The sequence below is a fragment of the Rhinatrema bivittatum genome, chromosome 6 (genome assembly GCF_901001135.1).
Source record: "Rhinatrema bivittatum chromosome 6, aRhiBiv1.1, whole genome shotgun sequence".
Classification (NCBI taxonomy): domain Eukaryota; kingdom Metazoa; phylum Chordata; class Amphibia; order Gymnophiona; family Rhinatrematidae; genus Rhinatrema; species Rhinatrema bivittatum.
Genome location: NC_042620.1, coordinates 151,440,830 through 151,455,561, shown reverse-complemented (window position 1 = coordinate 151,455,561; position 14,732 = coordinate 151,440,830). Strand labels below are relative to the sequence as shown.

General features: G+C 43.2%; 1 protein-coding gene across 1 annotated transcript in view; it reads right to left on the bottom strand.

Moving 5' to 3' along the window:
* Nucleotides 1-14,732, bottom strand: part of DNAH7 (dynein axonemal heavy chain 7) — a 724,465-nt gene that overhangs the window by 156,427 nt on the left and 553,306 nt on the right. The window contains 1 exon segment of the mRNA XM_029606081.1: nt 8,007-8,140. Coding sequence (XP_029461941.1) covers nt 8,007-8,140 — 134 coding nt within the window.

The window sequence follows — 14,732 nt, the reverse complement described above, 5'->3', positions numbered from 1 at the left end:
GCAAAAAGTACCCTTTCAAAATTCTGCCAGCCTTCGACTCGCCTAGATGGAGACCAAGCGCCGAGATTTAAGGGGCGCCATGGCAGGCAGCCAGCTCCCGACTCGCCCTGCCTCCCCCCGAGTGCCACCCTCCCGACACCCCCCTAGTGGTCCAGTGGAGGTCCCGGGAGCGATCTGCCGCTCCTGGGTCCTTGGCTGCCACTAAGCAAAATGGCGCCGGTTACCTTCAGCCCCTATCATGTGACAGGGGTCAACCAATGGCACCGGTAGCCCCTGTCACATGGTAGGGGCTGAAGGCCACTGGTGCCATTTTGCTTAGTGGCAGCCGAGGCCCCGGGAGTGACCTCCGCTAGACCACTAGGGGGGTGTCGGGAGGGTGGCACTCGGGGGGAGGCAGGGCGAGTCAGGAGCTGGCTGGCTACCGCGGCGCTCCCTAAGTCTCTGCGCCGATCTTCTTTCTGTGAGTATGTGCGTATGTGAGAAAGGAATCTGCCAGTTTAAAAAAATGAAATATGATAATGCATATACCTGAACTTTTGAAAAGTTGGATGAAAGATAAAATTACTAAATTTTAAGCATCCCTCTTCTGGAAAATAAAATTTAACTTAAAGTGGGTAGAGACAAATACTAAAGCAAAAAAAATTAAAGTATTTCAAATGTTCATCTCAGCAAAATCACAAATTTAAGATATTGATGCCAGGTGGGGTTTGGGTTTTTTTTTTTTTTTAAGCATAATTTAAGCATGAAGACTAGAATAGAATCTGAAATGGTTTTGCTTTTTTTTTTTTAAGCCTTTAGAAAATGTATATTTTTAAATGACTAAGACTGGAATCTTCCCATTTAAAAGGGAAGCCGACCAAGGATGTCTTTTTGTTTCATATCTCCCACATGAATATTCATACGACTGATAGTTTGAAGAAAGACACTTACTTTATTGCCTGGAAGCGTAAAACAAGAGAAGCTGTACGGTGTGGTTGGCTGTCCCTTGGGAGGACAGAACCTGAAGGAAGGGTGTCATTTCGCCTTTTGATAGAAATGTGGTTTTCTTATTTAACGGTTGGGAGCATCATTTTCACTTTTAGTAAAAGTGAAAAATGCTGCAAGTCTGAAAGCAAGGTGCTTCTGTGAGAGTGTAATATGTATGTGAGAGAGGGAGGGTGCTTCTGTATGTGTGTGTAGTGTATATGTGAGTCAGGGAGGGTGCTTCTGTATGTGTGTGGTGTATATGTAAGTCAGGGAGGGTGCTTCTGTGCGTCAATGTGTGTGCGCGAGAGAGATGGAGCATGTTTTTGGCTGGCTTATGGCTGTGAGAGAGGGCATGTGTTGTGATTGAGCCTGTTTGTAAGTGAGATAGAACATGTGTGTGATTGAAAGCCTGTGTGTAAGTAAGAGAGAGCGAGAGCATGTGTGATTGAGAGAGACTGGTCAGAGAGGTGACGTGTGTATGTGTGAGAAAGTCTGATCAGGGAGATGACTGGTGTGTGTGTGAGAGAGAGAGAGAGAAAGACTGGTTGGGGAGAGATTGGTGTGTGAGAGACAGAAACTGGTCCTGAGGGTGTGACTGGTGTGTGTGTGTGTGAGAGAGAAGAGACTGGTTGTGGTCCCTAAGGAAGAGGTCTGTGAGGACAGCTTCAGCCGCTACTGCTGCTTCTGGTATGGCCTGAAAGGGAAAGGAGTAGGAGAACTGCTGGAGAGGGTAAGTAAAGGTAGCTTTTTAAGTTCATTTTTCTTGATTGACTATCATTTTAATTATTGGGTAGTATGTGATGTGTCTGCTGTTTGAAATATTTTATTGGTGTTTGGTAAAGCTTTCAAAATTTGCATGAGTCTTTAATTATTGGATATTCTATTCATCAGCTGTTTTGAAATTATTTTATTTGTATGATTTTATAATTATGATTCATGATTTATATATCTTTTATTTTATTGATTTGTTTCACGAGGAATGGTGAAATTTTTGTTTTTCTATTATTACACTGTATAGAGTCTGGCGTGATGCGTTTTACAGTTCAGTTTTTGTCTGCACATTTCTATTTATACTTTATGTAGCTTTATTCTGTATTTGGTGAGGGTTTGTGTTCTGCATGCAAAGACTGAGATGAAGCATTCTTTTAGCATGTGGTTTCTCTGTAGGGATCTGTAGTAGCTTGGCCTGTTCTGTTTTCCTGACAGGAGGTGTATTGATATTTTAAATTCTGGTGTAATATTTGTGGTATTCTTTTTCATAGGTAGGGTTGTTATTCTTTGAGTGTTGGCAGATAGTATTGTGTTGATACAGGAGGACCATGCCGAAATATATGCCATATGAATTCCATATGAATGCCATATGAATTCCAAGATGCAAAGTTTTCTTGTTGGCATCACAACAGTGCATGAAATTATCACAACAACTTGTATATCAATTTTACCTCAGAATGTCATTTTTCATGTAAAATATGTTATAAATGCATATATATATATATATATATATATATATATATATATATATATATATGGTTAAATAATTATAATTTGATATATATTCTGCCTAAAAATGCACACACTATTTACATGATATGTGGCAATAAATGTTCTAAAAATAAAATTCATTTTTATAATTGGGGCAAAATTGACTCATCTGAGCCCTTGCAGTTATTCCGCACACAGCACTCAATGAATAAATACACCAACACGAATGATTCGAATGGATATAATAAAGGCTGCAATTTTACTCAGTTCTTGATAAGTGAATCAAACATATGTTATCAAGTCCTGCTAGCTTATCCAGTAGGTATCTAGGAAGAGGGTCTCTGTGGACCTACCAGCCTGCCCCATGCAAGCAAAACCATGGTCCTAGGAAGGAAAAATTTGGTCTGAGCCTTAGCAGACAGCCCGCCCTGTTCAAGCAAGACTTCCAGCCTTCTGAAGCCACAACACGGTTGCTCCTGGAGTTATCAGTCTGCTACCACACTGGAGTCTAGTGACCCAGGCAGCAGATAACCTCAACTAATGAGAACCTTTATGGCAGCTGACGTTGTTTAACCTTAGGAACCTGGTTCCTCACCCAAACTGTGACAATTGACATCGTGAAGACAAAAGTACAGGAAATATACATGTACATATGTTTAAATAATTAATGTCAGGTTTGAAAACAATTAGCCCAACAATTAGTGTTATCTAATATAATTAATCTATGATACCCTTGTACACAGAAAGCAAAATCAATAGGAGGTGGGTGGATAGGGGTTAACTCACAACAGTCCCAGCATGGGGGATGGGAGGAAGAGGTGGAGGCTGACAGCAACAACCTCTCTTAATCTCACCACTAACCGGCTCACCATGCCCACTAACCAATAGGAGAAACCTCTCCCTCCATAATGGGGAAGTTGACCTCAGCCAGTTGCATGGATTGCCAGTCAGCACAAGGGCTTATGGACCTGGCAGCTCAACCTAGACGCAGGCTAGCCGGGTGACCCCACAAGTGTCTAGAACAGAGCTTTCCAAACTGTGTGTCGGGACACGTTAGTGTGTCGCCTGCAGTGTGCAGGTGTGTCGCGCAAGCCCGGTCAACTCTGATGCGAGTTTGGGCTTTTTTTTTTCTAGAGATTCACTTTTTTTTTCAGTTTATGGGTTGCTTATTATTGGGTGATTTTTGCTGTCAATCGTGTTTTTTTGGGGGGCTTGGTGGGTGGAACGAGCCCAGCCCTCCTTGCATTGGCTGCTGCTGCCGATGAGGCCTGGCCATGAGGAGTACTGACTGCAAGCAGCAGTGTCTGGTGATCATGGAAGGGAGTGAAGCACTTAACTGGCAACAATCAAAAAGACGAGGTACATGAGTGTGGGGGCCAGACATGTGCTGGGGGGAGAGAGATGAGTGAGTGGGGGGCAAACGTGCTGGGGGGACAGACATGTGCTTGAGGGGGAGAGATATGAGTGTGTGGGGGCCAGACATGTGCTGGGGGGAGGAGAGAGATGAGTGTGTGGGGGACAGACAATTTGTTTTATTATTGTTTCTCATAAATTATAACAATAACATGAATCTTGGAATATATATTTTTAATATAAATTTAAGGTTTTCATGAGATAGGTTGTGTCCTGAAACATTTTATTTATGTATATATTTAAGGAAACATACATAAATTGTCGAAATATGTTTCGTTCGTTTAACCTTTAACCTCTGGTTTACTAGTAGACTGAATTACCGTGTCGTGAAATTATGTTTGTCTAAAAAGTGTGTCACCAACATGAAAAGTTTGGAAAGCTCTGGTCTAGAAGATAGGCCATGGGTTCTCTTATGCTAGCTTATCTCTCAGGTGCCCCGATGACCTCACCACCTAGCCCTTCCCCTGGCAATGAGCCGAGAGAGCTTGTACTACATGGGAACCCTAGTTACCATTGGCATTCGTGCATGTAGCATGGCCCTGCCCATTTATCATATGTGAACCACCAGACCCAAATAGGAACATATTTTAAAAAGGTTAGGCGAATGGTTAAAATAACCTGAATAACATGGTGTAATATTTGTGTGGCAAGCTGAGCTGTGCCAGTAGCAGCAAAGCATATTTTACAATGGATATTGTCAGAAATCTGCTATGCACAGCTACTTTCCCCTAACTAAACAATTGCAGCAACTACATCTAACCTCAGATTTAAAATCTAATCTAATCTGAGCTTTCATATAATGCACTTTCTGATCTACAAAGAAGCAGATTTTCATAAGGCCATTTACATGCATAAAACTGGGTTTTATGTACATTAATTCTTTTGAAACTCAACCTGGGGCCTATAAGCACAAATGTGTGCACAAGACCTGCTTTCATGCATAATGGGGCAGATTTAAAAGCCCCATGCGCGTAAATCCAGCTGGATTTACATGCGTAGGGGGTTACACGCGCCATGCCTATTTTCAAAAGGCCCGGCGGCACGCGTAAAGCCCCGGGACGCATGTATGTCCCGGGGCGTAAAGCCCCGGGACATACATGCGTCCGGGAGTAGTCCCGGACGCATGTAGTCCGGGGGTGGGGCATGGGCATGGCCAGAGGACTCTGCAAAGCCGCTGGGCCGGGAGATCGCGCGCCGGCAGTCAGCAGGCATAACTTGTCAGATAAAGGTGTGGGGTGGTTTCATTTCAGGCTGGAGGGCGGGACAGGTAGGAGAAGGGAGGGGAAGGTGGGGAAGGGAACAGGGAAAGCCAGCTGGTCTCCCTGAGGGCTCAGCGCGCACAAGGTGCACTAGTGTGCACCCCCTTGCGCGCGCCGAACCCTGATTTTATAACATGCACGCGGCTGCGCGCGCATGTTAAAAAATCAGGCATACATTAGTGCGCGCTGGGTAGCAGCACAAATGTACGTTGCGCGCATACATTTTAAAATCTGCCCCAATATTTTTGCATGGGGTGGGGTTGGTGTGGGGAAAGGATTTACGCACATAAAGGAGAATTTTAAAAGAGATGTGCACACAAAGAAGCAGAAACATGTGTATGTTCACAGAAATGCTATTTGATAAATCTTACACATACACTTGCAAGTACTTGTGCATGAATATATGTGCTCATATAAAAATGGGACTGCGTAGGACGTTCCTGGGCAGGACTAACATTTACACGCATAAACTTCTATTTTATAACCAGTGAAAGCAATGCATGTATGGCTGTTACCTTTGTATATTTACACCTGCGAATTATCTGTTGTAAGTCCAAATAAAACTTTATAATCAAATACTGAAAGAGTGAGGGGTCTGGGTAAATTTGGGGTTCAGGTGAAGAACCAGGGGGGTCTTGATGACCTAGAGATAGACTGGGCTAACTGGTAAAACTGGTATTTCCTTCACATGCAGGTTATAAAATTGGTTGATTTACATGTATAAAAGTTGATAAGTGCTAAGGCAAATATGCGAATTACATTTTCTTGAGTAATGATCAAAATTAGGAGCACAAATACTTAAAAGTATCTCTATCCTCTACTCTTTTCAATATATATCTCCTCCCCCTCTGCCATCTCCTTGCTAAACTTGACCTTCCGCACTTCATATATGCCGATGATGTGCAGATACTTATTCCTATTAAAGACTCAATACACAAAGCTATGGAAATTTGGAAATCCGCCCTCTCTGAAATAAGCAGCCTCTTATCCAACAACTTCCTCGCCCTCAACGCTACTAAAACGGAACTCATCCACATATCACCCCCTAATATCACCCCCACCATTTTTATGACCCCCACTATCACACACAACAATGTTCCTACTACTAACCTCACCTTTCCCACCCATGTTCGGAGCCTCGGCGTATCCATTGACTGTCACCTCAACTGCAAGAAATTCATCAATAATACCCTCAAAGACTGCTTCTACAAACTGCACACCCTAAAAAGACTTAAACCTCTCCTACATCTCAATGACTTCCGCACCATATTACAAGCCCTCATATTAACGAAAATAGATTACTGCAACTCCCTGTTATTAGGCTTGCCTAAAAACACCATACAGCCTTTACAACTCCTCCAGAATGCAGCCGCCCGAATACTCACCAACACCCACAAAAATGATCACATAACTCCGGTTCTCAAACATTTACATTGGTTACCCGTAGCATCTAGAATTGCCTTCAAAGCCCTCACCCTAATACACAAATCTCTTCACAACCAGAACATGCACTGGTACAAAGAACACTTCTCATTTCACAACAGCAATAGACCCACCAGAAAACAATATCTAGCTACATTACACACCCCCTCACCTAAGCTTACTAAACTCCGCACCACAAACGAAAGAGCCCTATCCCTAGCAGGCCCGCTTCTTTGGAACAAGCTACCTACCTCCCTCCGCCAAGAAACTTGCCCAAAAATATTCAGGCAAAACCTGAAGACCTGGTTCTTCAAACACTCTTATACCTAATATACACACATACACTCTCACCCCCCCCCCCCTCCCCCCCGCAGACCTGGGTCTCCAATCCTAGCTCCTCAATTACTTCTACCCCTTATATTCACACAACCACTCTAACCCCACCCCCCTACAACTCCTAACCTCTCCCCCTCCCTCTCCCCCCACCTATTTTCCACCTCCTTTTCACCCCCTCCCTCTACTCTAAACTACCTCTTCCCCCTCACCCCCCATAAAGTGAATTTATCAGGACTACATATTGTATATAAAAAACTTATACATAAAAAATTTGTTCACAATCACGTGTATATATACCTCCTTTAATTGTGGATACCCTCCTATATATCAGAATCTCCCCCTCCCCACCCCTATATATCAGAATCTCCCCCTCCCCACCCCCCCCCCCACCCCCGTTTAGATAACCTCTTTCATGTATCACACTTTTATAATTTTACTTATATAATCTAATCTGTTATTTGTATGCTCTGAATGTTCCTTATTTAATTATCTAATTACGCAAAAATTGTAAAGCCTGTTGCTCAGTTCTGTTATATGTAAACTGACGAGATGTTCCCAACGTTCGTCGGTATATAAAAGTTACTAAATAAATAAATAAATAAATAAATAAGTCTTGAAGCCCTAGTTATCTGTCTATCTTCTTTATATGCCTATGTAGCTCTTTTTCTTTTTTTTCTTATCCATCCTGCAATAGTAATTTGTGTATTCCTGCAAGAACTCCTATTATTAACATTGTAGATCATAAAGATGACTACATAATCAAGTAGTACTGCTTTGAGTTTGAGTCCTTTTACTTCTCAGTTCTGTATTTTCAGAAGTTTCCATTTTTATTCCTACTATCAGTTATGCACATGCTAAGAATAAATATGCTATCATTCTATTGAATATAAGGAGTATCATAGTATCATTAGTATATATGAGAAATCTCTAATTTTATATGAAAACAGCAGATTCTATAATTGCTACTCATAATCTCACCCCATAATTTTATTTTTCAAAACCTAATCATTGTATATACCCTTATTTCCCTAAAAAGACTGAGAGAAACATTACTTTTTCTTGAATGAAAGGATGAACCCAAAGCTACAATAGAATTTAGCTAACAAAAAATTCCATAGTATTTGGTACCTTTTGTTCTCAGCTCCTTGGAGGATTAAAGCTTGCTTTTCCTCCTCAAGATCTGGTCTTTCTCTGGCTACAACAATTCCAAGAAGTTGATCCTGCATGCCTTCAGGGGTTATCATAAAGTTCAATAAAGTCACCTGTAAATCAGAGTTTTCAAAACACAGGGAAAACAAAATTGTTTACTTATAATAGTCTCATATTAATGAGAAGGTTATTTACTCTCTCAGATAATAGAAGGAGCAGGGGGCACTCCATGAAGTTAGCAAGTAGCTCATTTAAAACAAATCGAAAAAATTATTTGTCACTCAGTGCATAGTTAAACTCTGGAATTCATTGCCAGAGGATGTGGTTACAGCAGTTAGTGTAACTGGGTTTAAAAAAGGTTTGGATAAGTTCCTAGAGGAAAAAACCTTAAACTGCTATTACAGTAATTAATAAGCAATAGTAGACTGTGATATATCTAATGTTTGGGTACTCGCCAGGTACTTGTGACTTGGATTGGACTCTGTTGGAAACAGAATACTGGGCTTGATGGATCCTTGGTCTGACCCAGTATGGCATATCTTATGTTCCTAGAAAAGCTTCATAGGCATGTGCAGTAGTTTTCTACAAAAGATATGTTAGCAGTAGAATGATTTTGTTCACCACCCATTTTCTGAAGGCTTAAGAGTATTCAAAGCTGCCCTTGTCTTCAAGAAGCTGAAATGTAATGATTTTTGTTAAAGGGGCCTAGATATGAAGAACCTCTCTGCAGCCCAATTGGATGCATCCACGGTGAATACAGTTTGATATAGTGGATTTTAGAAAGGGAAATTGTAATGGGAAAGCCACCAAGACAAATAGTATCTTAGGGCCTCATTTTCCACGCCGCTCGCACACGATAAGGGACCTTTCGCACGCGAAAAGTCCCTTATCGCGTGCGATACAAGGATGGGGGCGGAGTTGGGGTGGAGTTGGCCCCGGAAGAGGAGGAGTCGGGGTGTCACCGGGGCCGACTCTGTGCCGATGCCGCGGACAGCGAAAACACCTCCTATGGTGGCGCTATTGGGTGTGAAACCGGCACCGATCGCACCGCGACGGTGCGATCACTGCCGGCTAGCGCAGGCCCTCCCCCCGTTTCGGCCCCCCGCCCCTCATCTTCTAAAGTATCGCAGGCCTGCGATACTTTAGAAAATGAGGCCCTTAGTTCTTTCATCATCATCATTTATTTTTCTCAATCTTTTCCAACAAGAGTTCAAAGCATGTTACAATGGGTATGGAGTCATACGGATATAAGCAGTATACAATATACAATAACAGGGTAGTTTTCAAAAGGTTTTAAGCACTTAAAATATACACACAAATGGGCTTTTGTAAATTGTTACAATGAGGGCTATTGAATTGTCAATAGATTTTAGGTGCATTAATGCATTTTAAGCATGTAAATGGACATTTGAAATTTGCTACGATATATGCTACTTTTCTGCTTGTAAATCATTTTGAAAACTATCTTCTAAGGGTAAGGTGCATTGGGTATTAACAGTAAAGTGCAAAATAACAATGCAAAAGGAAGTTAATATATGCAATGGAGAGTTCAATGTAATTAAAGAACACAAAAAAAATATAAAGCAAAGTAATGGTGCAAAATAGTGATACAAAAAAAAAAGGTAATAAATATAATAGAGAAATGTAAAGGAATAGGAATTTCCATGAAAACAAAAATACAATGTTGATAATTGCAGTTGAGCAAGAGTAGAATGTTAGTCAAGGTTGGGAGTTCATGGTGAAGAGGTCTGGAGATAGTCTGATATCTAGTGAGTTTGAGGGTGGGGACCGATCCTGAGAAGTTTTTCTTCCTAGTGCTGGTAAGAACATAAGAAATTGCCATACTGGATCAGACCAAGGGTCCATCAAGCCCAGCATCCTGTTTCTAACAGTGGCCAATCCAGGCTACAAGTATCTGGCGAGTACCCAAACACTAAGTAGATCCCATGCTACTGATGCCAGTAATAGCAGTAGCTATTCCTTAAGTCAGCTTGATTAATAGCAGTTAATGGACTTTTCCAAGCCTTCATCTACACTAACTGCCCTAACCACATCCTCTGGCAACAAATTCCAGAGCTTAATTGTGCAATGAATAAAAAAAATAATTTTCTCCAATTAGTTTTAAATGTGCTACTTGCTAACTTCATGGAGTGCCCCCTAGTCCTATTATCCGAAAGAGTAAATAACCAATTCACATTTACCCATGCTATACCTCTCATGAATTTAAAGATGTCTATCATATCCCCCCCTCAGCTGTCTCTTCTCCAAGCTGAACAGCCCTAACCTCTTTAGCCTTTCCTCAAAGGGGAGCTGTTCCATCCCCTTTATCATTTTGGTCGCCCTTCTCTGTACCTTCTCCAGTGCAACTATATATTTTTTGAGATGCAGTGACCAGAATTGTACACTGTAATCGAGGTGCGGTCTTACTATGGAGAGATACAGAGGTATTATGACATTTTCCGTTTTATTCACCATTCCCTTCCTAATCATTCCTAACATTCTGTTTGCTTTTTTGACTGCTGCAGTACACTGAGCCAATGATTTCAATGTATTATCCACTATGACGCCTAGATCTTTTTCCTGGGTGGTAGCTCCTAATAGGGAACCTAATATCGTGTAAGTACAGCATGGGTCATTTTTCCTATATGCATCACCTTGCACTTGACCATATTAAATTTCATCTGCCATTTGGATGCCCAATCTTCCAGTCTCACAATTTCTCCTGTAATTTATCACAATCCTCTTGTGATTTAACTACTCTGAATAATTTTGTATCATCTGCAAATTTGATTACCTCACTCAGCGTATTCCTTTCCATATCATTTATAAATATATTGAAAAGCTCCGGTCCAAGCATAGATCCCTGAGACACTCCATTGTTTACCCTTTTCCACTGAGAACATTGACCATTTAATCCTCCTCTCTGCTTTCTATCTTTTAACCAGTTTGTAATCCACGAAAGGACATCTCCTGCTATCCCATGACTTTTTAGTTTTCTTAGAAGCCTCTTATGAGGGTCTTTGTCAAACACCTTCTGGTAATCTACATTTCTTTCAGTGCTGGCATTACTAGATGGGCTTTTGAGGTATTGAGCGCAGTAGGGTGGGTGAGTATAAGGTGAGTTGATTAGTGAGGTAGGATGTTGCTATGCCTTTGAGTGCATGGATGGCTAAGACCAGAACTGAAAATAGTGCAATAGGTATTGGGAACCAGTGTAATGTTTGTAGAAATGAGGTGATCCACTTGAATTTGTCCATATTTAGGTCCAGATTTTCAAAGGGGTACGTGCGTACCCCTGAAAACCTGGCCCAAACTCTCCCTGCATGCGCCGAGCCTATGTTGAGTAAGCTTGGCGATGAGTGCAAGTCCTGGGGCTTCCCTGGGGGGCGTTCTGGGGGGCGTGTTGCGGCGGCGCATCATCGGGGGCATTCTGAGGGGCGTGTCGGGGGCGTGTCGCGGCCGGCACATCATCGGGGGCGTTCCGGGGGCGTGGCCGCGGCCTCCGGACCAGCCCCCGGACCGGACTCTGATGCGACTGTGGCCGACCCAACGCGCGGAAGTTACGCCTGCTTCGAGCAGGCGTAACTTGTACAATAAAGGTGGGGGGGGGGGGGTTTAGATAGGGCCAGGGGGGTGGGTTAGTAGGGGAAGGGAGAGGAAGGTGGGGGGAGGCCGAAGGAAAGTTCCCTCCGAGGCCACTCCAATTTTGGAGCGGCCTCAGAGGGAACGGAGGCAGGCTGCTCGGCGCATGCAGGCTGCCGATTTTGGGCAGCCTTGTGCGCGCCGACCCCGGATTTTAATGGATACGCGCGGCTACGCGCATATCTATTGAAATCCCGCATACTCTTGTTCAAGCGTGTACAAATTTATAAAATCTACCCCTTAGTTTGGTTGATGCCAGAGCTGTAGCCAGACAATTTGGTGCATATGACCAAGTGAAAAACTGCACCCTCACCCATTATACAAAACATGACACCATGAGTTGGGAGACTCTGTTCAATGTTTGTACAACAATGCTAATGGCCAGTACAAGACTATTAGGTGCCCTTCGAAAACCTTACAGCCTTGCACCCTATCCCATCACACCCTCCTCACACAGTTAAAATTATGCATTTATAATAACAGATTTTAAATGAAAAAGAACATTCAAAGCACAGTCTTCTGAGGTGAAAAAAACAAGTTTGCTTACCGTAAACGGTGTTTCCATAGATAGCAGGATGAATTAGCAATGCTGTCATGGGACTGTCAATCAGGCCTGGGAGGTGGAGCTTCAAAGTAGGTTTCAGAAGTTTGTCTCTGAGGCTGCGCATTAGTTCCTGCTCAGGAAGACAGAATCTCCTCAGTCTGTAAAAAAGCAAGCATAAGAAGGATACAGAGTAACGTCGACTGCTCAGGGAGGTGAGTCAGCATGTCAGCATGTCTAATTCATCCTGCTATCTACGGAAACATCATTTACGGTAAGCAAACTTGCTTTTTCCGGTTGATAGCAGGGTTGAATTAGCCATGCTGTCATGGGAGCCCTAAGCTTCCGATCACTCTGTATTGTGGAGTTGAATTGGTCTTGGAAGCGTGATCTCATCCATGAGGCAGTCGACTATGTTCCTTAGTGCTTTAGCGAATGTAGAATTGCACGTCCCAACTTAGCATCTTCAGCTGTGTGCTGGTCTAGGCAATAGTGGGACGTAAATGTGTGAAGGGATGACCATGTAGCTGCCTTGCATATGTCTATTGGTTGGACATGCCTGAGGTTCTCTATAGAGGTGGCCACTGCTCTCACTTGATGCACCTTAGGAGGAACAGAGAGATGAGAATTTCGTTTCTGGTGGCAATACTGGATTCATTGAGCAATCCAGCTGGAAATAGTCCGTTTGGCCACCGGTAATCCAGGGGCAACTGGATTGAAGGAAATGAAGAACTGTGACACCCTTGATGGTGAAGTGGTTCATTGATTGTAATAGGCCAGTGCTCTTTTACAGTCAAGTGTGTGTAAAAGTCTTTCTCTCTCATTCTGATGTGGTTTCGGACAGAACGTAGGAAGTTCTATTGTCTAATTCAGATGAAATTGAGAGACCACTTTTGTCAAGAATGATGGATGAGTCCTGAGGATCACCTTGTGACGGTAAAACTGAAGGTAAGGGCTATAGTGAACTAGAGCCTGTAACTCACTAACTCTGCGAGCTGACGTGACTGCTACCAGGAAGACGACCTTCCAGGTAAGATATTTAAGATGAGCGGAGTCCATGGGTTTCGAATGGAAAAAGCATGAGCTGTTCTAAGACAATGTTGAGATCCCATGCCACTGGAGGTTTGGAGATTGGAGGTCTTAAATGTGTTAGACCCCTGACAAAATGAGATACTGTCGGGTGTACAGATATTGGCTGACCTTGATGTGGTCTGTGGAAAGTTGCAATTGCACTGAGGTGGACTCTGACTGACGCCGTGGCGAGGTCCGCCACGTACAACTTGTGAAGGTAGTCCAATAAGAGTTCAGGGGAACAGAGTAGTGGATCTATGTTTCTTGACGCACACTAATCAGTGTATCTTTTCCACTTGAAGGAGTAAATCCTTCTTGTCGAAGGTTTCCATGATGCTATGATTACGTCCTGTACCCTGGACAACAGTCCTTGTTCTGTTAGGAGGATATGTTAGATGGAGGGAGGAATGCATCGGGTGCAGGAAGGTTCCCTCCTTTTGAGAGAGAAGATCTTCTCGGTTGGGCAATCAAAGTGGGCTATCTATGGAGAGTTGCAGAAGATGTGTGTACCATGGTTGTCTTGGCCATGCAGGCGCAATGAGAATAAGTTGTGCTCCTTCCCGCATGCATTTCTGGATTGTTCTAGTGATCAGTTGAATTGGGGGAAAAACGTACAGCAGTCCCTCTATCCAAGGAATGAGGAAAGCATCTTGTGCTGTCCTTTGATTCCTCGGCCATATGGAACAGAAGCGTTGGCTTTCCTGTTGAATTCCATGGTGAAGAGGTCCAGGGTTGGAACTCCCCATTTCACAAAAATCTTTTGCGTCACTTCTGGGTGAAGCAAACATTCATGCGGATGAAATATTCGACTTAAGTTTGTCTGCCCGAGTGTTGGCTACCCCGGGTAGGTTGCCTGTAATTGAATGGAGTGACGGGCTGCCCATTCTAGAATGATGATCACTTCCCTGCAGAGGTTCCATGAACCTGACTCTCCTTGTTTGTTTATGTAAAACATGGCTACTTGGTTGTCCGTGTAGACCATGACTTGTCGACCTCACAGGTAGGAGACAAAGGTCTGTAATGTGTACCTTATCGCTCTTAGTTCCAGGAGATTGATTTGGAAATGTTGCTTGCCCAGGGACCAGAGGCCTTGTGTCTCTAGGTGGTCGAGATGCACTCCCATCCTTTTCAGGAGGCGTCTGTGGTGAGCACCATGTTGTGTGGAAATAGGGTGAACGGGGCACCTTTTGTGAGTGCAGTCCTGTTTAGCCACCATTGTAAGTCCTTCAACATTTTTGGGGTTAAGGATAACTTCCATGTTAATGGTTGAGAATGTTGACGCCATTGCCACTTGAGCCCCCACTGGAGATGGCACATGTGCAGTCTGGTATTTGGTACCGTGTGAATGGCCCAAGACTGTCAGTACCTGACAAGCGGACGGTGATTGAGTGTTCTGGAGGGATTGAAGGAGCTGTCTAATAACAACCTTCTTTTCCTCCGGTAGAAAAACT